Below are 26,966 nucleotides of genomic sequence, written 5' to 3'. Positions count from 1 at the left end.
ACATGCACATTTTCTCATTGATTCCAAATGACTCTCTTTTCAGTGTCCTTATAATAAGAAGTAGAGGGTATTGTAATGGACTCTAAAATATATGGCTATAAATACCTCAATACCATACTGAAGTTTACTAAATTACCCTAAGGTATAATGGAGTATGGATTACCAAGAAATGTAGAGGAACTAAATGTTCTTAACCTTGTACATTATCATACGCAAAATATTGATTCTTTATCATGCCCTAGTATTCTCGTTTATCTCTTCATAATCGCTTTCCGATCTCTTTCGAAATTGCCGCTCAAGTGAAGTTTTTGTGTACTCCTACTTTTAATGGCTAGAACAAGTCAATATTATGAGTAACTTTATTTATTTATCTCGTAAAAAAACCAAGATGTAAAGGTTGACTTGACAATTTTGATAAAGATAAAGCTTGACTTGACAATCGTTCTTGTTCGGACAAAACTGGGTCCGAGAGGTTCGGATGGAAGATTTCCACTCTCTTCTTGTCCCTGCCATAACCGATCTTTGTATTGTTTAGAACATAAAGGCGATACCAATGTCATTTATTTTTAATTGTGCAATGTGTGTATTGGATATAGGTATCCATACAACAAATTTTTGCATCATCATGTTGAGACTATCATAGTTTCGTGCTTGGAGAGTAAGAATAGTCAATTTGTTGAACATCTTCTTGGTATCGTAATCTTCTTGTGAAAATTGTCGAGGAGAGAAAAATTCAACGCTTGTTGCCGATCGATCCAAGGTAATAATCAAAATTTAGGTGCTTTACTCAACATTCTTAATTTTCCTTGCTTGTCCTTCCCATGTTTTTTTTAAATTCTTTTCTAAATCTTGGGTTGTGGTGTTGAAGCCTTCTTCAAAACAAACCAAAGAACAACACCAGATTTCTGGACCAACTTGATATCTCGAATTTAACCTCATACGCACCGTTTCCAATAGTTTACCGATGCAAATCTTGGTTTCAAGTTGGTGCATATTATTCCCATATCATTTATTGTGGTTTTTGGGTCAATGAGATAGTAAATATCATCAAATTTGAACAGGTGATTGCCTCTTTTTTCCAAGGGTAAACACACTAGCATTATTATTCAATGTTTCCTCAACACATTTAGCCACAACTACTATCTGTTAACTAGCTACTGGTGCTACCACTACTTCTTTACTTGCATCAATATCTCCTGCAATTTTCTTAAACATATCTGCATTAATAAGAGGTGCTAGAGCTTGTTGAGTCACTTGTACTACAACCAACTGCTTGTCTTTAGAAACAATGGGACTCACGTGTCAAACACACAAAGGCATGTTTGAATGTTAATGTTGTGGTGTATTTGTGGATTGTGCAAGTGTTTTGTGGATGTTTGCGAGGGGTGAAGTAGTCTAATGTTATAGACTAACTTAGTGTAGACTAGTTTAATATTTGTGGATGTTTGCAAAGGTTGAAGTAGTTTAATGTTGTGTTGATGTTTACGAAGGTTGAAGTAGCTTAATGTCTCTCTTGTGAATGTTTGAATGACGTTTTGATTCAACTTTGAAGTGTTTTTGGAAAGAATCGGCCGAGTGTTATTAACATTTGATTAGTTATCGCCATCAAGCTTCTACTATTGGTCTTCTTGGATTACTGATTCATTTCTTGAGTTTTTCTAACTACTTGCTTTTAATCCCCACAGAAGTTAGAATTTTGACTATTAGTTTTAGATATTGGACTTTCTTATGAGAAAAGGCTGGTTTTAGATATTTGATTGTGTTTATCATATCAAAAAAGAAAAAGAAGATACAGTATTAATTATGTTTAGCTTAAACTAGGTATACAAAGTCAAAAGTTCAAAAATGTTGCTGAGATTCTCCCTGTATGTTCTCCTTTTAGTATATAGTTAATGATTTTTCTTTCTTTAGCTCGTATAAATAAAAAGGGAACTTCTTTTACTGCAAATAAGAAAGAAACAAAAAACGTGGTCCCTTTTCTAACTTGTAACTGGTCTATTTTCAAATAATTTGTACTATGTAGTTCGTTGATTTTAGTTAAATAGGTGAATTATTTAAACAAATTTTGAAGCTGTCCCTTTTCTATTAATTTATATTTGCGATACTTACATATATTATTGTATAGATGGCAGGTGAAAAGAGGGGTAAGAAAACAAAGAAGGCTAACGAGATAGCGGTTCCCCGGAGATCACCAGAGAACCTTGCGATTAGAATGTTTGAATGTTAATGTTTGGTGGATTTGTGGATTTGCGAGGGTGAAGTAGTCTAATGTTGTAGACTAACTTAGTGTAGACTAGTTTAATGTTTTGTGGATGTTTACAAATGTTGAAGTAGTTTAATGTTGTTTTGATGTTTGCGAAGGTTGAAATACCTTAATTAATGTCTCTTGTGAATGTTTGATTGACGTTTTTATTCAACTTTGAAGTAGTTTCGAATTGAATTTGATGTTTTGGTGGTTGTAATATATGTGTTGTAATAGTAGCTTATTGTTTTATGTATTTATAGTAGTTTGGTGTATTGTTGGTAGCTATTTGGGCTCGTTTTAGTTGAAAATAAATTATTTTCATCTTGACAAGGAGGCAGCTGGAGTAACAGCTAGGTGCTATAATTTTTTTTTTTCACCACTCGACCTAATTACCATGAGGTCGGTAATTTGCAAGGTCGGTTTTCTGCAAAATTATCCAACATATGGCAAATTACCGACCTCACGAGGTCGGTTTCTCTCGCAAAATATTTTCGTAAATTGCAAATTACCGACCTCATACGAGGTCGGTTTTATGCATAATATTCCCGTAAAATTGCAAATTACCGACCTCAAGAGGTCGAGATTTATGCAAAATATATCATATGTTCATATAAATTACCGACCTCGGAGGTCGGTAAACCCATACAATTATATTATTAATATAATTTACCGACCTAATGAGGTCGGTATTTTATTTAATTAATACCCGGCTAAAAAAACTTTACCGACCTCATGAGGTCGGTTTTTTGCGACCTCATGAGGTCGGTAATAATTCCGACCCACTGTTTTCCGACCTGATTTTGAGGTCGGTTTTTGGCCAAAACCGACCTCATGAGGTCGGAAATAGCCATTTTTTGAGGTCGGTAAAACCTGTTTTTTTGAGATCTGGCGTTGATTCGACTATATGGTAAGGTCATATTACTTGATTTTTAAAAAATACAAGTACATAAATGTTATACCTATTATATAATAGACTAAATTGTATTGACCTTTTACACATGCTATTGCTCATACTTGATATAGAGACCTCAAATTTTGAGTTAAGTTGTAAAAAATTAAAAAATTACCTAAATTGCATATCTTGCTGGCAAAACGAGATTGCAGTAACTCTCATATTCCATCACCAAAGTTATATAAGTAAACAAAGAAAAGATATAAATACATAAACTATATACCTATTTAAATTTTCAAGACGATCTTACTAATTATAAAGAGATCTCGAATTTAATTCAAATTATAAGGAAAGGATATTGTTAATTGAAACTTCTTACCTAAATTGCATATCTTTTTTTTTTTTTTTTTTTTTTTAACATAGGAGGTAGGGGAAGGGGAAATGAGGAAGCTTAATTATAATGTAGATTCGAACCTCATCAAGTTGAAGGTAATTGCGGAATTTCCAACCTAAATTGCATATCTATTTGGTGAAAGGAGATTTAAATAAGGGAAAAGGGTCAAATATACCCCTCTACTTTAGTTTATTGGCTAATTTTACCCTCCGTTAGCCAAAGTGATCGAATATACCTCTCCGTTAGCCAAACTTAACACTTATACCCCTATTTGGATGGAAAACCCCAAATCCTCTAAAATTACCCGATTTGAAAAAAAAATTACCAATTCCCTGACCCGCCCCGACCTGGCCTATTAAACAGATTTATTTAGTTTAGTATATGGGTTCCAGGAACCCCCATGTATTTGTTGTATCCCGTATTTGTATTGAAAAATTCAAGCAAATATATATTAAATACGTACTTTAACCCACAAAGATAACCATTCTCTTTATATTTTTTAATTTGATGTGGGTTGGAACACACAAGCATCAAATCCCCGAATGGTACCGCTATTAAACACAAGACCTCCCCCCCCACCCCCCACCCAAAACAATCGCCGGTCATCATTCTGGTAAACTGGTAATTTTTATATTTGGACAGTTGCCGTGGTTGGTGGCAGTGGCTCAGGAAAAAGCACGGTTGTCTCACGATTTTATGATCCTAATGATGTTAAACTAAGATTTCTGCCACACTAATTTAAAGTTTGGTTACCAATTATTCCACTTAAAATATGGTTTTTGATTATGCAAGTCAAGTTTTGCTGGACAATGTTGACATAAGGAAGCGTTCCCTTCTTTCATTCCCTCGTCATGCTATAACACTTGAAGTAGTATTCTCTATTAGCTTTCCTACATGATATTGAGGACGCGTTTTGAGTTAGACACTACCGGCTTGTGATGATGTCGCGGATGAGGTGCGAGATATTTTTTCCGTGATATGGGAGTAGGCCAGTCTAGAGGACAGGTGCCTAGGTACATATCGCAACTTAATTAGACTCGAGGACTTAGTTGAGTGAACTTGTAATTTAAGAAACTTTAATCTAATGTTCCTAGGAGTGTTTTAAAAGGCGTAAGCACAAGGTGATTGTTTACGTATGCTTCGGTGAGCGTAGCGGGTAGGCATTTGCGCAGTTCAAATGGGTATTCAATTTTTAGTATTTCATAAATTAATAAAACGGAAAAGGGCCAAAATTACCTAACTTCAAAAATAGTTCGTCATCCATCGTTATCTTTCGTTATATCTGCAATAATTATATTTTGGGCCAAATATGCCGCGGGTATACGTATGCCCGCACGATCTTCTACAACTGGCCTCTCTTATTTTTCATCCGGATCAAACAAATACGGATCCGACCCAATTAAATTAATACCCAACCCGTCTGAAACATATCCAATCCAAATAAACATAAACCTAACCCATAACAGATCTAACGCTTCTCTCTCTCTCTAAAAAAACGCAGACCACTCTGATTCTCTTTATGTAACCCACGATGTCCCCCCCCCCCCCTCCCCCTCCCCCTCCTCTTCTCCTTCTCTTAATTCAACAGAGTTTGAGATTTGGCTTCCTGGTTTGTTGGCAAATGTATCAACTTGAAGATCACATTTAAGAATATATCCATCGAGTTTCTTTCTCCACTTGCTTTCATTCAAGACAGATTGTTTGGTTCAAATGTGTTTCCGCGGGTATACGCATCATGAGTGAAGGATAAAACAAAGCGAGAAAGAAATGGATGATGTAGTTATCTGGAAAGAAAATTTTGGGACATTATCCAATGGAGATATGTTTCAAGCAAAATTTATTAAGCAGAGATGAAGTGAGTTTAGAATTTAGGGTAAAAATTATTTAGTGACTGGTACAACAAGGGCCACCATTGGCAGGCTCGATGGCATCATCAATGGCAAGTCCACGGTCCGGCATCTCCCGATCTCTATGTCTTTTTAGAGAGAGAGAGTAGCGTTAGATCTGTTATTGATGGGTTAGGTTTATGTTTATTTAGGTTGGATATGTTTCAGACAGGTTCAAGTGCAATTTAATTGGGTCGGATCAGTGTTGTTTGATGGGATAAAAATAAGAGGAAATGTTGGCCACCGAGAGATCGACACGCGCACGCCGTTATACCTTCCAAGCGGCATTTTGCTCCAAAGATAATAGAAGTGATAATTCCACGGTATAAGTATAAGCACTGTTTTTTACGTGGACAGAACTATTTTTCAAAGCTCAGCAGTAATTTTTACTTCCTTTTCCGTTAATAAAATAACATATAAATAAAAAATACATTAAAATTATAAATAAAAAAAGGGAAAAGGGGCAAAAATACCCCTCTACTTTGAAAAAAGAGCTAAAAATATCCTCCGAACTTATTTTGGGTCAAAAATACCCCTCCCATCCCAAAGTTTTTCGGAAATATCTATGTAGGCTTATCCCTCAAAATAACCATCGATTTTAAACCCGCTTCCATCATTTTAAACCCTACCAACTAAATAATAACCCATAAGATTCCCCTTATTCCCAATGTAGTTTGAAGTTTGAAGGGAATCGGGGGAATAAAGAGATCTTATGGGTATTATTTAGTTAGGTAATTTAAATGATGAAGCGTAAAAATAATTTTGGGTTATTTTGGGGGATAATTTCCGTCAAGACAAGGGGTACATTTAAAACTTTAAGGATAAGAGGGATTTTTTCAAAATAAGTTGAGATGATATTTTTAAATTTCCTTTTCCAAAGTAGAAATTATTTTTGACTACTTCTTCCCTAAAAATAGTAGGAAGGCTGTGGATATCTATTATTAATAATAACTGGCACACAGGCACAAAACATTGCAAAAAAAATCTTGAAAAAGTGAATGACGTAAAGATGTATTACACCAATAACATGAATATGATGATACATAATTAGAGTTGTAAAAATGATACTCTATTCTAATAATTCAAAGATAAAAATGACAATAATATAAAGATATTGTATTAAAACCTAAAACTAGACAACAAGTTAATACTCATTATAATACAAATTAAATAGCTAGAATAGAGTCTTCAAAATATTTTTTAAACTAGAGCGATACCAAAAGAAATTCTAAAACTAAAAACTATATTGAAAAAGACTAATTGAAGAATGCTAAAAGAATATTGAAAAAAATAAAGCATAGAGAAGGAAAATGCAAGCATGAAAGCATAGCAAGAATTGGAGGACAAAACTCTTTATTTTGTAGTTTGCACTTTGCATTCAAAGGTCTAAAGTGTATTTGTTACTCCGTAAACAACAAAGAGAAAAAATTATGAAATTAGGATAAACAATTAGAAAAACTATTGACTTTTTGAGATTTTTAGTTTGAGAATTTAATATGAATTAACTTTTGAATGTTTACCTTTTTAAAAAAGACTTATTAAGCAATTTTGACTCAATTTGAAAAAGTTCATGGGGCTTATGCCTCAAATGAGCGCCTAAAATGTTGGGGCTTACGCCCTGAAGGATGGGTCTTATGCCCGCCGGTACGCCTCAGGGCGTTTTTAGTACGCCTCGCCCTGGAGCTCGATCAGAAAACGCCTTTTGAAACAGTGGTCCCTAGCGAAGGGTGAGTGATGGTACAATAAGTTACGTGTCACGCCTCGAACCATAGCCTAGGCGTAACACGTATGACACTCGGTGTCTAACTGCATGTGACCAGCGAACCACATGGCTGGCTCAATTAACATGGTACATACTGAATGCGAAAATATAACTTGACACATGCTGATCTATTAAAAGGTCTGACTGAAATAATCATAAATGCGGAACTCTGAGATAAGTCTGTAAGTAGAAAGACATAGCCAACATGGCTAACATAATAATCTGCAAAACTCTTACTGACTACTACTCTAGTCTATGAAGCCTCTAATGAATAATGAAGTACCGACTGATTACCGAGACAAGACCCCCAGACATACCTCACTGTCTATAATAAGTAAATGACTGAAAGATAGATAACACCCCAAATGAGCGAGCTCACCAAGTACTGATACGAGAACTGGTGCAAGCGAATTCGTCGTCTCCGCAATTCGATGCATCGTGAAATGCAGGCGCAAAAGGAACGTCACTACATTTGAATTGTACTGATATGTAAAACCAACTGAAATAATAAATAGTTGTGGGATGCTCGAGGAATGGGCAACCCAAATCAATAAGATGGTACATGATGGTACGAAGTATAAACTAAAATCAGAATTTAATCAGACCGCAAATTAAGTCAAGAGAGTGTAAATGTGGGGTGAATCGGGGCGGTAGAGGGGCCGAAATGTAAATGTAAATATATCGATATTAACCGAACAAGAGAAGAATAGAAATAAGTATACGTTTCCGAATACGAAATCACCCGTTTTAAACTGAGTTTATATTTTATGGCCTCGGCCAAGAATAAATGCACAAATCGGTGACCTTGGCCCAAGTAAGTGCACAAATCGATGGCCTAAGTAAGTGCTTCCAGCTATGGCCTCAGCTAAGTATATGTATACATAAAGTTGCGGCCCTCGGGCCCAAATACAGGTGTTCAACATTCAACAATTTATATTAAGGAACTGAGAATCATACCGTAATGCATAACACTGGAATACTGAACATTACTATGCTGAGACATGTAGTCATAAACTAATTATAGAGTTTAAAGCATTAACTGTTCATAAGCATACTAAGTATTCATCACTGAGACTCATGGGATATCAAACACAAGTCTATACTGATTACGTACTGAGTTCACGACATTCGTATTGAAAATCATGAACGAATTATGAAACTATATCATTTAGAGAATAAAAGTTCAGAAGCTTTCCATGAAACTAAGGCTTAACTCTGTTTCTGAGGCAATTCATAAGAGTCGTAAAAGAATGTGGCGTGGGAAGAATCATTAACATTCCCACACGTAGAAAGTTAGCCTTACATAGCTCAATTCCGGCCTTTAAGTGTACTACAATGTTCATTGCCCCTTTCGACTTTAATCTAGAGCAATATACATCAAAGGGAATCAATATTAGTAAGAATCCTCATGTTTTGGTCATCTAAGCATATTATCAAACACTTGGTGGACATGAAGCTCCATAACTCTCATCAATGATGTTTCTACACCCAACAATCCATTCTCTTGATCCTAGATGATTCTACAGTCTCATTTTGCTATAATCATTATCATTCTTCATCACCCCATAAGATAAACAACATCCTTAATCAATAATCAACAATCAACAACCCAAACCTATAACCGTTAATACTTTTCTATCATCAACAACCCAAAACTATAACCGTTCATACTTTTCTATCAAACGCATCAACTCATATCTCATGAACTTATAGTATATAGTCATCAATACAAAGCTATAGTCAATTAAAGGATGAAGGTATTACCTTTTTGACGTTCATTTCCCTTGACTTAGGATTCTAGGGTTCTTTCGTCCGAAACCAAGTATCAATCGATTATCCATGGATTTGAACAGTTTAATCATGTTAATAAGATATTGGGGAATTGAAATCAACTTAGAATCATCATTAATACTTACCTTGGATGATGGAGGGACCTTGGAGGAAGTTCGGTTCTTGAGAGCTTCCCTTTCTAGAGCAAACTTTCGTGTTTGAAGTGTAGGGAACGATGTAGGGCTTTTAAAATGACCTTAACCGGTGCGCGGCCGTGCGGCTGACTGAGCAACAAGGGCAGTAACACTGCCTCTGGCCGCGCAGACTGCGCGATGTCTAGTAAAACACGCATAACATTTTGCACAGAGATCCGTTTGGGCTCCACCATAAATGGATGGAAAGTTATTTCAAAGGCCTAGAACTTTCATGTTTTAAGTGGTCTCAAATTCCCAATGGGTGTTCATGTAAACTTGATGGAAGGCAGACCTACCGTAAACTTAGTCGATTCGAAGCAACTATTTCACCCAAACTCATCCCAATAGGACTTCATATGGCTAAAATATCACGTTAATACTCATTTAACACATTCACACCTAATCCAAATTTATGGAGTGTTACATTACATGATAGCTAGGTTTTCACAATTAATTGCTTGGAGATTAAGCAGGTACCTCCACAACCTTAAAGGATAATGGAGAATAGTGTTGCCAGGATAAATTGGAACGAGGTAATATATGTTAGGCAGGGGCGGAGCCAAGTGGGAGAAGGGGGTTTGTCCGAACCTCTTTAGTGAAAAATTACACTATATATTCAAGTTAATATTATTTTTTATATATATATAGTAGATGTTGAATCCCCTTATCTTATTCATGTGTTTACTTTTTCATATTTTAAACCGCCTTAGTGAAAATCCTTGCTCTGCCCCTGAATTGTTAGGTGTCCAAGGAGTGCACTTGGAAAGTTTGTACAAAACGAGAAGAACTTGCTTGAGACTCAAAGGGAGAAGGAAAAACTTGTTAATTTATGGTTTCAAGCCAAGTTGTGGAGCCTATGACTGACGACTAGATCTTAGGACATGTGTTATTAAAGTTCTAGACTAAGGAACACTTGAAGATTTATTATGGCTTGAGAAGGGTGACATCGAGGTCTAGACGTATTACCTGAGGAGGTTACTACAGAACACGTGCGAATTTCATGACGTGTTACTTGAGGAGACACCGAATGTTTCACTTGTTTGAGAGTTTTGAGTTTGACATTGTATCGTTGCCAGTTACTTAGTGTACTTTAGTATCAATGTTGATATGACTCTGCGGAGTTGAAGAATTGAAAGGAACAGTTTAGAGGTGTTCCAATCGAGTATGATTAGATAATAGATATTTTTTTACAAGCAAGCATGCTTATAAACCTTTTGAGTAAGGTGATAATCAGTGACAAACCTTCATTGCTTTGCATTGAGAATAGACGTGATCAGTTCGGAATATAAGGTTCATTAATTAGGAGATTGATATCATCAATTGAAGATAAGAGAAGTGGATTCTTTGTATGTCACTTAAGTTGACAAATGTACTTGTATGGTCTTAAGGAATCGAGAGTTAGGACCGTGTTGATCCTATACTATTGGTGAGATTTTAGCAACAAATCCTTGTGGATCACCAATTCTTTTAGCATGTGTGGCTGAAATTTTGGCGATTCGTCAGGATTTGTGGTCAAAATTCTGATGATCACCATAACTTGTTGTGTAAAAATTTCAGCAATATGTTTTTACTTTCAAAATTAATCCAAATTATTTCAAATGACTTCAAATTTGATATTTGGTATTCTAATGTCAGTCCCAGAAATTTTCAATTGTCAGATCCAACTTTAAACTTTCAAAAATCAATTGACCTACTTTGTCTTCTTCAACAACTAAACTTATTAAATTTCAACCATAGTGTTTTCAACCAAAATCAATTAATAATTACTAATAAGCAATGAGTCTTCAATTTTCTACAATATGAAGAAAATGGAGAAGATGGAGGAGGAGATGGAGGAAGGGAGGAGAAATTCCTAGCTAAGGTATATATTTTCACAATTGTTCTTAACGATTGAAAAATTAATTTCAAAAGGCCACCCCATGAATAAAAGGCAAAGTATCCAGATACCCTCTCTTGACGTTGCCATTTAACTTGTGCACACTTTTTAAAAATGGCCAAACCCATCTACGTACATTAATCCGTGGTCATCCACTTCTTTCACTTGAAGACCTAAACCGACCCTTTATTCCATTTAAACACTTTAGGCCATTCCTATTCCACTTAGACACTTTTTGCACCGTTATCGGAGCAAACCAACACCAAAGGGGGCGCCACCTCATTGCACATCCAATCAGTCCAAAAGCCCCAATTTTTAATGATCAAAATTCCACGAATTTACAAATTAGTGAATTTACAATTAAAATGAGTTGGCACAATTTAATTGAGTTGACACAATTTAAATGAAATGTCACAATTTAATTGGCCACTTAATCCATGTGAGACGACTAGTGTTGGTTTTGCTCCGATAACGGTGCAAAAAGTGTCTAAGTGGAATAGTGAATGACCCACCTCGGTGTCTAAATGGAACAAGGGCCACTTTATGTGCTCAAGTGAAAGATTTTGACGTACAGGTGCGTTTGTCGTACGGTTCGGCCTTTAAAAATTTTTGCATGTGTAACCACTTCAAGAAAACTTTAGATTCACGATGTTCGAAGGAGTCTTGACAATATCTAATTTTAGACACATTGTTTGAAATTTTATATGGTTAAAGTCCACACACATATATATATATATATATATATATGAAGTTCGGTCATTTTTGTCCGTCCCGCGAATTTTTTACGAAAAAGAAGGGCATTGGAGGTTCAAGCCGAGTAACCGTAAGGCCTACTATTTAATTTAAGGCCAAAGTCATAGATGGACCCCTGAACTTGTCCTGATTTTCCATCTAGACCCCCCAACTGAAACGTTGACCATCTGAACTCCCGAACATAAGATAAACTGTGCCATTTGAACCCCCTCGTGCCATTTAAGACACTCGTGAAGCTCACCGGGCTTTAAATGTAGCGCGTGAGAGACCAATTTTTTTCTTTTTTTGAATTTTTAATCATTAAAAATTAATTTTAACAAAAACTCTATCTTAAAATCTATTTAAATAATTTAAAAAAATTGAAAAACCCAACCCATCCTCTCCGATAGCCCACTTCACCGCCGCCGCTGCCGCCGCTACCTCCTCGCCGCCTCCTCCTCCCGCCGCCATCGCCGCTTTTTTTTAAATTTTTAATCATTAAAAATTAATTTTAACAAAAACGCTATTTAAATAGATTTTAAAGCGGCGGCGGCGGTGAAGTGGGCTATCGGAGAGGATGGGTTGGGTTTTTCAATTTTTTTAATTATTTAAATAGATTTTAAAATAGAGTTTTTGTTAAAATTAATTTTTAATGATTAAAAATTTAAAAAGAAAGCGACGGCGGGCCGGGAGGAGGAGGCGACATGCGGTGCGGTGGCGAGGTGGGCTATGGGAGGATGGGTTGGATTTTTTAATTTTTTTAATTATTTAAATAGATTTTAAAATAGAATTTTTGTTAAAATTAATTTTTAATGATTAAAAATTAAAAAAAAAAAAAAGCGGCGGCAGTGGAGGCGGCGAGGTTGGCTATCGGAGAGGATGGATTGGGTTTTTCAATTTTTTTAATTATTTAAGTAGATTTTAAAATAGAGTTTTTGTTAAAATTAATTATTTTTGTTGACATGGCTTATTTATTAAAAAAAAAAAAACAGGTAACATGACATGGCTCCATGTCACTGGTCTATTTTTTCATGTCACAGCAAGTGAGCTTCACGCATGTGACCAGCTGGCACGAGGGGTTCAAATGGCACATTTTATCTTATGTTCGGGTTCAGATAGTCAACATTTCGATTCAAAAGATGAAAATCGGACAAAGTTCATGAGTCCATCTGGGCGACTTTCTCTTAATTTAATGAGTTAATGACTCCAGAAAAAAAAAAAAAATGTTTTCCAAATTCGGAACCAAAACTTGCTGTGATCAACTTGTAAGTCGTTATCTCTATCTGTCTCCATTCACCACTATTTCATGAAAATCATGGGCCTAAAGTCATTGAACAGCTATCGAAAGCACTAGTTTTTTTTCTTCATTTTTTGTCATGGAAGATTTTGAAATTAATTGATTTAAAAAATCCCCTTATATGCATTTTACTTAGTATGGGGTGATGTAACTGCGAATCAGTGGCAGAGCCACAAGTGTTTGAGGGGTGTCAATTGTCAAGAAATTACAACGTGTAGTTAAGTAAAAAATTCTTTTTTTTATCTACTCCCTTTGTTTCAATTTATATGATACACTTTTCGTTTAAAAAAATAATACATTTTCTTATTTGACAATAATTTTACTTTAAACTTAATTTTTTACGCATAACGAGATGATTTATAACCATATAAATATCTTTGGCTTATTTTAAACCACAAGATTTAAAATCTAACTTTATTTCTTAAATTTCGTGCCTAGTCAAACTATATCACATAAATTGAGACGGACCATCACAATTTATGTGGCACTATTTGATTACACATTTAGTTTAAGAAAGAAAGGGAATTTTTGAAATTTGAGGTTCAAATCAGACCTTAGATATTTGTGTGGCTATAAAACGTCATAAAGTTAAATTGTTTCTAAAAATATAAATGTGACATTCTTTTGGGACAGAATAAAAAGGAAAGTAATACATACATAAATTGAGATAAAAAGCAAGCATTTATATATTGGTCCCCATTCACTTCTTTGTAGGTTTACCTGATTTATATTTTGACATTCCTTAAGAAAATTCTAGCATCCGCCATCAGCCGCTAATAGATGAAAAAACTAGTTGAATTAGACATAGGCTACTAGTAGAGGAAAAAACTTATTTGATAAGTTCGCAGTCCTTTCTGCTTATGGATTCACATTGTCCTCATCAGTGGTCATGCTTTTCTGATCTACATCACTGTACTTTACCGTTGTTTTTATTTTAGAACATAGTGAGATAAGAACCACATTATTACTTAATGAGATGAAATTTTCAGTTCTGGTTTGATTAACAGGTCAAACTTGGGTATAAATTATGCCTATTTCAGGGTGACCGGTGATTAATCCATTTCATATCACTTGTCCAATTGTAATTTCTTGCCTAGAAGTCTAGAACGGTTGAAACACTTTGCAAAACTCAGAATAAATGATAATAGAGAACCTAATTAAGTTATAAGTTAGTTTTAGTTAGTAGATATTCAGACTTTTATTTAGTTTCTTTCATAATGGAAAGATGCGGTGAATTGGAAACAATTACTTAATGATTCATAACTCTTTTCATGGAAAAGATATGAAAAGAATATACACCAGATGTGGGTTTTTCCAAGTCTTTTTTGCGGTGACGAAGTTTAGAAAGAAGCAAACGCGTATAACTGAAACATACAATAGCATGATCCTGGTTTTCTTGGTCGTTTTGCTGAATTTTAACCACCTCTTTATATCTGTTTAGTTTAGAATTTGATTTCGGCATGCTTAGACACTGAAATATGAAGGTGTTATACTTTGTTTTTGTTCATTTGTCTCTCGGCTTAGAAGATCCAGATTTTTGCTCAAAAGCTGATTTAATAATCTGAATCATCGAGGTGAAAAATATAAAGTGAACAGAGAAAAGGACAAGGTATGCACAATTATCAGCCATAAAATAATGTTACACCTGAGAATAATCCTTTTAGCCTCTGTAGTAGTCTCTGGACTTAATTAAACTGGAATAAGAGCTGCATCTTTTCTGTTAATATGTATAATATCATTGAGCAGTCTGCTGAAATTTTGGGATTCAACTCTGAAAAGTTTCCTACTACTTATTTGGGATTGCCATAGGGTGCAAAAGACATGACATTGATGTTTGGCAAGGTGTTATAGACAAGAGTGGGAAAAATTACTTTGTGGAAGAAGCTCTCTCTTTTGGTGGAAGACTGATATTGATTAATAATCTTTTGAATGGGATACCAACTCAGCAAAGATGGAGAAGCATATTAATAAGCTAAGGAGGGATTTTATTTGGGATGGTAATTCTAATAGCAGGAAATTTCATTTGGTGAAATGACAAAAAATAACGAGTAAAAAAGGAGGAGGGCTTGGAGTGAGGGACCTCAAAATGCATAATAAGAGTCTCCTGTATAAGTGGTTATGGAGGTGGAATGATGATAGAGATGCTATTTGAATTCTGTTATTGGCTTCCAAGTATGACAGAGAGGGTTTTTGGGATCCTAAGCCTGTAAACTCTCCATATGGGTGGCTACGTGGAAGCAGATAGTAAATCTATGGGTTGAATTTAAGAATAATATTAAATTAAAGGCCGGGAACTGAAAAAAAAAACAGACTGTGGTCTGACAGATAGTGTGATGAGGGCTGTTGAAGAATCAATTTCCTACTATTTATAGTTTGGTTTTAGATCAAGAGTGTCTGCTGGCTGATTGTTTTATTGAAGGAGGCTGTAACTTTCATTTCAAGAGGAATTTTAATGATTGGGAGTTGGATGAAGTAGTTCTATTTTTGGAGAGAATGCAGATTATAAAGATTGAAGGAGAGAAGGAGAATACACATATATAGCTTGCAAATAACTCATGGAACTTTAGTGTGAAATCAAACTATGAATGGCTGCAAGAACAGAATCATAGCTGAGCTCCTCTGGCCTCGGAAAATGCTTCGGGAAACTAAGGTCCCAACCAAAGTAGCGTGCTTTGGGTGGATTGTTACCTATGGAGCTTGTTCGACTCAAGATAATTTACAGAACAGCGGACTTAGCTTATGTACTATGAGTTTTCTATGTCAATCTAAAGAAACTGTTAGTCACTTGTTGTACAGTGACCAAACATGGCTGATCTGGTCCTTATTTTTAAAGATCTTTGGTGCTTATTCGGTGATGCCACAGAGCTTTAAAGAGTTACTAAATTGTTGGCAAGGTCAGAGTATGGAAAGAAAGCAGATGAAGGTTGGGAGATAATTCTTCTATGCATCATCTGGACAGTATGGCAGGAAAGAACAAAAGATGCTTTGAAGGAAAAAGGAGTTGATTGCCTGCGTTAAATTTAGATCCTTGCACTTTTAGATGTGGCTTTTAGATTGTTAAATTGTTGGGACTCAGTAAATGCTTGTATTGTTCTTATCATGCAATTGAGAATGATACAAATCAATGCATGGAAATAGAATATCAACTCGATTTAAAACACTAAATAAATACTAAAGAGTTGTTTGGGAGGTATTATTTTAGCTACTTTTTCTTCCGTTGGGTGTTATGCCATGGTTTTATTTTCTTGGAGTGTTAAAACCTCACAGCATAGTGCTTTACACAGATAATTATTCAGGCATCTCTGCCTTGCTCTTGAATTGCAAATTCTTTCTTCCGGCAAGAAAAACAATTTATGGCCTGGTAATGAGGGTACAAGAAATAGCTATATGCGTCTAACTGTTAAATTACATTACTTACCGTCTTTGTTGAAGTTCAGAAGCTGGTCCTTGCTACTTGCTAGTTATTCTACGGTCATTTTTTTTTTCCCTGCATCTTCTCACATCCACTTCTTTCTCGCCTCATTTTTGTAATCCATCATCGCTTGAACATTCTTGAAAGATGGCGATCTATCCCTTACGGAGGGGAATATTTGTTTGTGAATGTTCAAGTTTCTATCCTCATATAGCACTCGAGCAAAGCATAATCAGCTTTCCAAACAGCCCAACCCACTTGAATGCGGCATAGCATTTGTTTGCTTTTAGTTTTCAATTGATACAATTATTTTTCTTTTGTACTCTATTTTTTGCTGGTTTGTCTTTTAAGTTGTTTGGTTTGTGATTGCAGAGGATGGAGGAGTCATTTGGGAGTTTGACAAATGAATACTAGATTATTTTGCAGCTCCTCCATCTGCTCCATAGTTTTCCAATTTCACTTTTCACGCCAAGTAGTTCACGCTGGCCTGGACTGTTCAAAAGTTTGTATACAGGATAATACAACATTCTATTTTGTAGCTATACATTTGAAAAGCACAGTGCAATACTAAATGTTGGATTTTGCAAATCCTACTGAAATGGAGTAGTACTATTTAGTCCTTGATGGAATATGAGTAAATTAAAAAATGTGTGTCTGAAATGTAAGTACAAATACCACACTAAAACACAAGGTAAAAGATAAAAATTGTGTGCTACATATTTGGCCAGTTCTACTTATTAGTCATCTTCTTATTGTATTTAATTAAATGGTCCTTCCTCTTCGTGGAATTGTTTATCAATATAATATTATTTCACATATATTTTGTATTGCACTTTATTTTTATTAGGAATCGTATCGAAATAGGTCCATAGCCTGACTGTTTTCTTGTGATTAGGGAGTTGATTAGTTGGGGTGGATCTTGTTTTTCTTCTATATGATCTTCTTCCAACATAAGTAAACACTGTCATTCTTCAGCTTTTCTTTGTTTTTATTATGTAAGCACCGAGGTCAAGTACATGGCATTATTCTAATGCCATGTTCTTACAAAGAATAATACAATCAAAAATAAATAAATGTAACGATTAGGACTAAGGTATCATTTTTTAATGAAAAAAGCGTGTACCAGAGTTGATATGAAAATATCAAATAGACTATTATAATTGACACTTCCAGATCTATTCGTTTCTTTATTATTAAAGTAATGCCTGCAGTGAGGTTTTTTTGACCATGACCTACCTACTTTCCATAGTCCACATCAAAAAGCCCATTCAAACTAAAAACTAAAAACTAAAACGTGCAAATTGACCAAAGCCAGCCATTTTTTGAGGTGTGCTTCTCAACTTCCTCTACTATATAACCAAAACTAAAACTGGAAAAACAAACTCTTTGGGCAAATCAATCTAAACAAACAGCTAGAAGCCATGAAACTTATCTTCTTCATCTGTTTTTGCCATTTTCTTTTTCCTCTGTCCTATGCTTTGAATTCTTCATGTCCAATAAACTTTGATTACGTAAAAACCTGCAAATGGGACACTTCTTTATGCACAGAAGAGCCTTTGGAGAAGAGTTGCTGCCAAACACTCCGTAGTCTCTTTGGTATAGGACTAGCAAAACACCTCAAAGAAACATCCATGTTTTATCTCCCAAACGAAGATGCTGCTCTTTCATGTACTTCAGCCTTCAAAGCCAAGCTCTCTTCCATGTCAATTTCCCAATCTTTTATCTCCAAATGCATGAATGAGACTAATGATTTTGTCGTTAAGCCTTCGAGTTGTGGAGGGATAGTCTCAATGAAAGATTGGATGGAAAAAGTAGGTCCCAATAGCCTACTTGACTCATCTTGTACTGGTGACCTTGGAGGGCTTACTAGGTGCAGCTTGTGTGTTGATGCTGGTATGAAGGTAAATACTTATTTGGTATCTTTGAATCCGAATTCGACGAATAGTAGATGTTTTTATTTCACCGTCCTTTATGCTGCTGCTATAGTTAGTGAATTTGGACCTGAGGATCCAGGAACGGCTGGTTGTGTTCTTGCCTTGCCCTTGGCTAACAAGGCTAGAAGATCGCACCATCTTAGCACAGAAACTCTGTTAAAATTGGTTTTCGGGTTTTTGGGTGCTTTCTTTGGGATTTTGGGTGCTATAGGTTTTATAATTCTTTACAAGAAATGGGATAAAAAGAGAAAGCAAGATGCATTGCATCAAGGGTATGTGACTAGTGTTAAGTCCCAAATTTTGCCTAACACTGGTGCTAAGTGGTTTCAAATAGGTGAGCTTGAACAAGCCACTAAAGGATTCTCCCAAAGGAATATGATAGGTCAAGGAGGAAGTGGAAGTGTGTATAAAGGGACCCTTTCTGATGGTACTTTAATTGCTGTGAAGAAAATTCTTGATATGGATAGTAAGGGTGATGAGGAATTTATTAATGAGGCTGAAATTATAAGCAAGATTAGGCATAGGAATCTTATTCCTCTAAGAGGGTTTTGTGTTACAAGTGATAATTTGAATGGAAAAGGTAGGTATTTGGTGTATGATTTCATGCCAAATGGTAGCTTAGATGATCATCTCTTCAACGTTGCAACGAAACGATTATCTTGGCCTCAAAGAAAGAACATAATTCTTGATGTGGCTAAAGGGCTAGCTTATTTGCATTATGGAATCAAACCTTCAATTTACCACCGCGACATAAAGGCCACGAATATACTTTTGGACACGGAAATGAAGGCAAGAGTGGCAGATTTCGGATTAGCTAAGCAAAGCAAAGAAGGACAAACTCATCTTACAACAAGAGTAGCTGGCACATACGGATATCTAGCACCCGAATATGGTCTTTACGGGCAGTTAACAGAGAAGAGCGATGTTTATAGCTTTGGCATCGTGATCCTCGAGATCATGAGTGGAAGGAGAGTTCTTGATGCATCGAATTCTTCTGCACTTCTGATCACTGACTGGGCATGGACAATGGTGAAATCAAGAAATGTGGAAGGCGTTTTCGATGTGTTGATAAGGGAGGAAGGGCCAAAGAGAGTAATGGAGAGATTTGTTCATGTTGGGATACTTTGTGCTCATGTTATGGTAGCTTTAAGACCTACAACTGAAGATGCTTTGAGAATGCTTGAAGGTGATATTGATATTCCAAGATTACCAGATAGGCCACTTCCCCTTGGCTTTGAGTCAGTTGAATCATACTCATTACATAGTGATAGATTCAGAGATATTTCAATTAGCAGTAGCAGTAACAGCTTGTCAAGGTATATACCAAAATAGAGAAGTTAAACCTTTTTCTTCTTTTATGGAAGATTGTTTTTGGCCATATTGACGAAAGCAAAGCTCAATTCAAATATGATTTTGTTCCGCTCATTCCTCTTGTTTTTTCCTTGTAAAGATTTTGTTCATAAAAGGTAGTTAATACTCTTGTTTAAGCATGCATTTGTTTGAGCTAAATAATGGTATTTCATAGGCGTTTGTGAAATTGAGAACAAAATTTCCACTTACAAGATATTGTCAAATTCAAAATACTTGTCTGAAAGAGTACTACATGTAGTTTTCAACCACTTAAAATTCTTCAAATTTCCACAAAATTCTTTTTCAAAAAAATACAGCGAACAATAACAATTTACTTTCACAGGCTTATTAATTTCCTTTGCAATTATAGTCAAGTCTTTCTTGCATTGGGGTATCACATTCTGGATAACGTAATAAAACGTCTTTCTTGCCAGCCGGAGAAACAGACCGAACCACAATAAATGATCCTATCTCATGCTTAATCGAAGGTGAAATTGATTGTTGGATCTATATGGCAATGAGCCTATATAGATCCAACAATCAAGTTTAAGAATGTTTTAGCACCAAGTCCAAGCATTTGGGAATAGAGTTGTGGTTAGAAACCTTTAATTAGCAATACTAACGAGGGTAAGCTCATGGATGATAAGCCATTGAAAAATGATTGAAACCAAGAATTGAGGCCTATAAGAGTATTATAAAAAGAATAAAAAATGAACATGTAATAGCATTTTAAAAAGGCAGGAGAGTTTAAAATTCTGACTAATTGTTGGTTTTGAGTAAGTGCTGAGGGTAGTGAATTGGTGAAATTGTTACGAGAAGGTTTTTGACAACTATTCAAAATATGTTTGAGCAAGATTAGGACTTGAATGAGTTGGTTGTTTTTAGGAAGTTTGATATACCAATTTTATACAGCGGCTTTAATTTTAGTCTAAATGTTTAACTCTTGAGTTGTACTAATGCCATTTGATACGTTTAATGTTTTTTCATGGTTTCACTGGCATTATCAACTGCTAGTTCGATTCTTGAAACTAAACCAACAATTCTCTTTGAGAGTTTTGGTCCTGGTAGATTTGATTCTTTCTTAATTTAGAAGAAACACTTCAAGCACTAATAAGGAGCTTGCTTTTTGTCTAGCGCACCCTTGATACGTGAGACTCCAAATTGGACACTGCAGGAATACTTTAGGGAATTTCGACCACAAATCTAACATGTAACTTTAAGTTGCTCAATAAATCTATCAAAATACTCGAGTCAAGTAAACCTACAAATGGCCAAGAATGCAGTCATATAAATCGCTCATGATTTCGTTTAAAATATCATTCTGCAAGTTCTCGTAAAATTTGCTTCACCTCTCCATAACATTACTATGAAAAGTACAAAGGTAAGCAAATGGTTCTAATCATCCTGGTCTAGGAGGCCAAAACGTACATTAGTACCTTTTGCCTCTAGATTCACTTCTAGAAACCATCACTCCTGAGAGCTTGTTGACCTCATAGAGCAATGCGGCTGAGAACAAGAAGCTGCATTTCCAAGAATGCCCATCAGATTTATAAACATTATACCACCACACCATCTATATTGTAGACATGTTCTTGCATGACCATGTACATATGAGCTACCAAATTTTACAGGAAGAATCAAGGTCAAAATTCTCCAACCTTCCCACCTTATTTTATATGAGCTTCTCTGGCTTGCTAGAAAAAGGGCACCAGTATTAATGCAAGATATTAGATTGCATCTGCAATTAGAGATGGCAAGATGGGTAATCGGCTAAATAAATACTTGTGCATGTGGGTTTGGATGAGGATGGCAAGCTTCACAACCCACTAATCACCCATATATTATGGTGGAGTGCCACTTGCTATGTTGAACATTTGTTCAAAAAGGACGTCAAGCTTGACTCGCTCATTAACCATAATATTAGCCTGATGTTTTTGGATAAGCTGTTGGTGAGAACAGTAATCCAACACATAAAAAAGAGGAGAGTAAAGAGAAAGATGGGTGGAGATGATAGATGAGAAGCAAAACACAATGCTGTCAAATCAGCAGCTGTTGGTGAGGAATAGTGATTATTGGCAAGACTTCCTTCGATAAGGCATGGGGTTATAAAAAAATATGAAAGAAGCTATCTAATTAATAGTGTTTTGGATTCCTTGCCTACATAGATGATATGAGTTTTCTTTATTCCTTCCAAAGCAATCAACACGATAGACAGATTACGAAGAAAACTTCCCTTGGGAAGATAATACGGAAAAGAAATCCTACCATTTGGTCAACTGGGAAACAGTCATGTTGAGTAAAAAGCCTGGTGGTTTCGGATTAGGAAATCTGAAGTCACATGATAACACTAGTCAAAAGATTATAGAGATTCCCAAAGGAACCAGAGGCAACGTGGAGAAGGGGTCCATTATAAATATGGGGAACAAAGTTTTTGCTTTTTGGTCAGGTACTTAATGTCAAGCGCTGAGTTTAGGTGTGTCTAGTAGGCACAGTTTAAGCAGAGTCGGGTGTTTAATAGGTCATGAGCTGAGTTTTTGGTGTCTAAATGAAATATCCTGTCATGTTTAGATGTCTGTCCATGTATTCAGCCAAGAAAGAATGAAAGCATAAACATTTCCACTTCTACAAACTTTTGGTTTAAACTAAAAATTAAATGTGACCAAGTAATTTTGTGTATTATTTTTTTTGGGAGAAAGCTAAAATCCTAAGCAATTTTGTTTTTCTTTTTAGCTCATTTAACTCATCCAAGAGATTTCCCACAAGAAAAAACATATGCAATAAACATAGTATAGTTCTTTATCCACAATAATAGTAACTAGATAGTATAGTTCATTACCATGTCGTGATGCTAACTCGATGAACAGTGCCAGCAGCAATAAGAGCAACTACCTCAGCAAGTATAACTGCAGCGTAACACACCAATAGAACAGATTAAAAATTAATTGACCCGTACAGCTGCTGTATCTCTTTACTAATGCAAGATATGTGGTACACAACTTAGCATTAATCATATCTAGATTTGAACCTAACCTAAAGCAATTTGAACCCCCTTTGTCACTAAAGTAGAATCTTCCCCTATGTCAAGGAGATTCAACAGTTCATATATAATCAAAAAGACATTACCTTATTTATGCATTATAATTTTTCGGCGAAGGGGGTTCAATTGAACCCCCTTCCCACAAGCTAGCTCCGCCAATGCATATATACGGGAGAGCATATTAAGATAAAGATGTTTAAGGAAAACATACAATAACTCCAATGCTACATCTAAAAGACTAAAATACTTTGTTTATTTGTACTTTAGATATATATATATGAAATTTATTTAGATCATCAAAAGAATTGATTGAATTATGACAATGGAAAAGTCACAACATAATGCACTCACCAGAACCCCATCCAGTCCTTACACCACATGTTTCTTGATAGTTTCCGATGAACTGCAACAGCAACACCAAATCAAGCTCAATACAATAATAGCTTGGTATGTACTGTCTAACAATGCAACATTCTTTTTATCAAGTATGCTAGCAAAGCAACATGTGATACTCCACTTTATGCAGCCATAAAATGCATGACAGTTATGAAACTGTGTAAAGAATGCTGAAGACAGCAGTGGATCTGACAACAAAATGATAAAATAGGAAAATGAATTAATCTAGAAGGAAAAAAGATTTCTGCTACAAGATGTCAGGAAGAAAAAGGTCACTTCTCAATTTCCCTCCTTCAAGTTTGGTCCTCCAATAACACAAAACAGAGAACACATTGAAAACATACAGAATCGAGCTCACAATTTTATATAAAAGGTCGTATTTATTTAAATTCATAGTCTGTATCTGGTAACTTGCTGGTGGAGAGAAAAGGTAAGCTCCACATATATTTGCAGATGATAGAACAATTTCTACAGCATACGTCTCAATTAGTACAGCTTTATTGTACAGGAATACAGGCATTATAATTTTAACTGCATTTAATAGACTGATAAAAACTTAGCAGTGCCTGCACTTTTGAGACCTTAGAGCACAGCACTTAATACCACAAAAGGTAATTTTTCTCACCGTTAACAAAAACATGAATATGAGAGAACTAGTGAATCCTCCGAGGATGGTATACAATTCTGAAGATGCTAACTTTCCTCTATACACTTCCTGCAGAGAGAGTGTCGCGATGAATAGAAGAAATGAGTATAGCATCGAATTCCCAGTTCCAGCCATGACTTCAGGTGCCCACACAAAAAAAAGAAAGATAATCAGACTGAGGAATTTTTTAAATGAAACACGTCAAAAGAAAAGAAAAGAGGTAAGGTAGCAGCCTAGCAGAAATTCATAAATAAGCTCCAATTCTTTTAAACTATCAAGGTATAATCAGGAAAGACTGACATCATGCAAGCTAGAAGGAAACCTTAAAGAAAAGCGTTGAATAGCATGATTTTTAACTGACAACAATATATGACAATCATTATTTAGATTCTAACTTTTATGGACTTAGTTTACAAAGGAAACTCAACACAGGAGATGAACTGGGACTGGGTTATATTCACCACCCACAAGCAATGTAGGTTGAAGTGCATATAAACACCAAAGAAATTGAATCTAAGTGATATACTTGATATCAGTAATCAAAAAGCTGCAAATGCAAAAATACTCAGGAGAAAACCACTGAGATGAATAAGCTCTTTCACTTTTTAGTCAATAAAGTTCCACTTAATTCTAATTAGCAAAGTAGAAAAATTTACTAACATTGTAAAGATGATAACTGAAAAGTGCTATTATTTGTTGCACTTGCAGATTTAGCCACCTAGGTGTAAGGCAAAGTACCCAGCCTAAGATGCACATAGCTTCAGGGCTTAAGGTTAACCCTAGCAAGCATAACAACACTAATTTGTTCATATTATCATATGCGCCGTCAACTATTCTGTAACAACACCATGTTAAAACCAGTTTAATGATACTAATTTTCAATCTATCCTTGATCTGGATACTTACTCTCTAACTCTCCACAAATTTAACAGTAAAAAAGCACAATAAGACATTTTAAACGCACAAATAATTCTCCATTAGAGATACCCATTTTGTTTCCACCAATCACAGCACCAACTTCCGAGATCAAGAACACTATATATATAAAAAAATTAACCCTGTATATATATTAACTTCTTGATCGTTTTGTGGGTGTTTAAAAAGCAAATCAAATTAGTTGTCAATTTTTTTACCTTTTCTTTGTTACCTGCGTGGAACACAATAGATTCTACAACCATATACTAAAACTGTAAAATGAAATTATAAGGATTTGAGAACTCACCAGAATGTAATTGGAGACTAAGATAGTTGGAAGATAGATAATAGGAAAAGAGTGTTGGATCCTTTAAATGTCAATAAATCCCAACATAAATTAATTACTTTTGTTAAACTACAATTTCTAAATAAGTATTTCTACTTCTTTTCCAACTAAACTTCAAATGGATTTTTGTTAATGAAAATAAATGAACCAAAAGCCTACTAATTGGCTCTCAATTTTGTAATTTTGTAACAAAATAAACGCAATTTCTACAAAAAAATAGTTATTTTGACTAAACTATTCGTCGTTACGATTGCCTTTAATGTCTTGATTAATAAATCCTTATTTTAAATCAACATAAATTAATTACTTTTGTTAAACTAATGTATAATTTATATATATATATATATATATATATATATATATATATATATATATATATATATATATATATATATATATATATAATAAGTATTTCTACTTTATTATATTCTTTTCCAACAAAATCGGCAAATTTATTAATATTTTTTAAACTTCAAATGGATATTTTTTTTCATTAATTTAAAAGTGTAAATTATTTGTTATCAAATTTTGAATTCTAATTTAAATTATTAAATTAATTTTACATGTTTAAAACAAAACAAAGTAGAAATTGATTTTCTATTTGAAATCTATTTTTTAATTTTTGGTAAATATTCTCAAGCTCATTTTACTTGTCATGTTGTCTTTTGCATGATTTTTTAAGAAAACGTCGATTAGAATTATAATTACTAATTTACCTTATTCATTATTTGATTTCCATTTGATATATATTTTTTTACGACATTAATCTCTTTTCACATTTATTGGAGTAAGAATAAAAATAAAAAAGTAATTAAATTCTATCTTATTTTAAAATATAAATATTTTAAGTATATTTATTTTAGTAAACATAACAAATAAATGACATGGCGGAATAGCAAATCCTGACAGTTTAATAATTTAGCGTGCTAATATAAAAAAAAAGAAAATTGCATGGTTTGACTACCTAACTATAACATTGTAGTTTGTATAAGTATCTAAAACTTTATTATATTATTATGTTTTACGAATACATTTTTTTTTTGACATTATATTTTTTTTAAAAAATATTTTGTTAATATGAAATAACTTTTTTTTATTGAGTTTGGAGATGGTGGGTTCCATTATTATTATTATTTTTTTTTTTATATATTGCTTGATGTTGTTTAGTAAAACTATTTTTTTTTTTTTTTGGACATTATTAGTTTGCACTATTTTTATGCGTATAATATATATACATATATTATTTGAAAACACGATTAATATAACATTATAATAAGTACTTATTCGCACTTCTTTTTTTTAATAATTGGGGTTCAATTTTTTTTTTTTTTAATATTGCTTGATTTTATTAATATGGGGTCTAACTTTAAAAATAATTAATTTTTTTCTTTGCTCGGTGTTATTTAGATTATGTAGGTCTAAAACGCTTTATATAGTTTCTTCTTTTTATTTTTATTTTTTATATTGCTTGGTGTTATTTTGAACTATTTTTATGCATATATATATATATATAACAGTTCAAAATACGATTAATATAACATTTGTAGTTTGTCTTCGATCTAAATCTTTATTATATTAGTGTTTGCTACGAATACGCCGGATGGTTTGTTTTTTAAATATGGGATTCACTTTTTTTTTTCCATTTTGTCAAAGGTTCCACTTTTTTTTAATAGTTGTTTAATATACATATTTTTTTTTTTTTAAGTTTAATATGGGGCCCACAATTTTTTTTTACAATTTTTTTTTTTTTTTTTTTTTAGGGGTTACCACATGTTAAACATGTGAAATAACAACTAGTTGTATGTTACCACATATTAAACATGTGAAATCTTTTTTTTTTTTTGTTGGGATGAAAAACATGTGAAGTTTGTTTGCCCAATTT

At 34.3% G+C, this 26,966-nt stretch overlaps 2 protein-coding genes across 2 annotated transcripts; one reads left to right on the top strand and one right to left on the bottom strand.

Annotated features, from left to right (window-relative positions):
* Window positions 1-17,864: 17,864 nt before the first annotated feature.
* Window positions 17,865-19,745, top strand: LOC132034059 (probable receptor-like protein kinase At1g11050). The gene has a single exon (XM_059424280.1). It carries the CDS (start codon window positions 17,882-17,884, stop codon window positions 19,724-19,726), a length of 1,845 nt encoding a protein of 614 aa, XP_059280263.1. The 5' UTR covers window positions 17,865-17,881; the 3' UTR covers window positions 19,727-19,745.
* Window positions 19,746-20,948: 1,203 nt separating this feature from the next.
* Window positions 20,949-23,991, bottom strand: LOC132034057 (uncharacterized). Its single transcript, XM_059424279.1, has 4 exons — window positions 23,803-23,991; window positions 23,133-23,184; window positions 22,581-22,647; window positions 20,949-21,264 (listed from the first exon to the last, which is right to left on the bottom strand). Exons 1-4 carry the CDS (start codon window positions 23,956-23,958, stop codon window positions 21,174-21,176), a joined length of 366 nt encoding a protein of 121 aa, XP_059280262.1. The 5' UTR covers window positions 23,959-23,991; the 3' UTR covers window positions 20,949-21,173.
* Between the last annotated feature and the right edge of the window lie 2,975 nt (window positions 23,992-26,966).

This window comes from Lycium ferocissimum, chromosome 10 (assembly GCF_029784015.1).
Source record: "Lycium ferocissimum isolate CSIRO_LF1 chromosome 10, AGI_CSIRO_Lferr_CH_V1, whole genome shotgun sequence".
Lineage (NCBI taxonomy): Eukaryota > Viridiplantae > Streptophyta > Magnoliopsida > Solanales > Solanaceae > Lycium > Lycium ferocissimum.
This window is presented reverse-complemented; position numbering and strand designations above follow the sequence as displayed.

Coding starts and splice junctions, on each gene's coding strand:
- LOC132034059 (XM_059424280.1), top strand. CDS start 17,882: ATGAAACTTATCTTCTTCATCTGTTTTTGCCATTTTCTTTTTCCTCTG.
- LOC132034057 (XM_059424279.1), bottom strand. CDS start 23,958: ATGGCTGGAACTGGGAATTCGATGCTATACTCATTTCTTCTATTCATC. Junction 23,185..23,802: donor TATTCATGTTTTTGTTAACG/GTGAGAAAAATT, acceptor TTGCTGTTGCAG/TTCATCGGAAACTATCAAGA. Junction 22,648..23,132: donor AAGGACTGGATGGGGTTCTG/GTGAGTGCATTA, acceptor GTTACGCTGCAG/TTATACTTGCTGAGGTAGTT.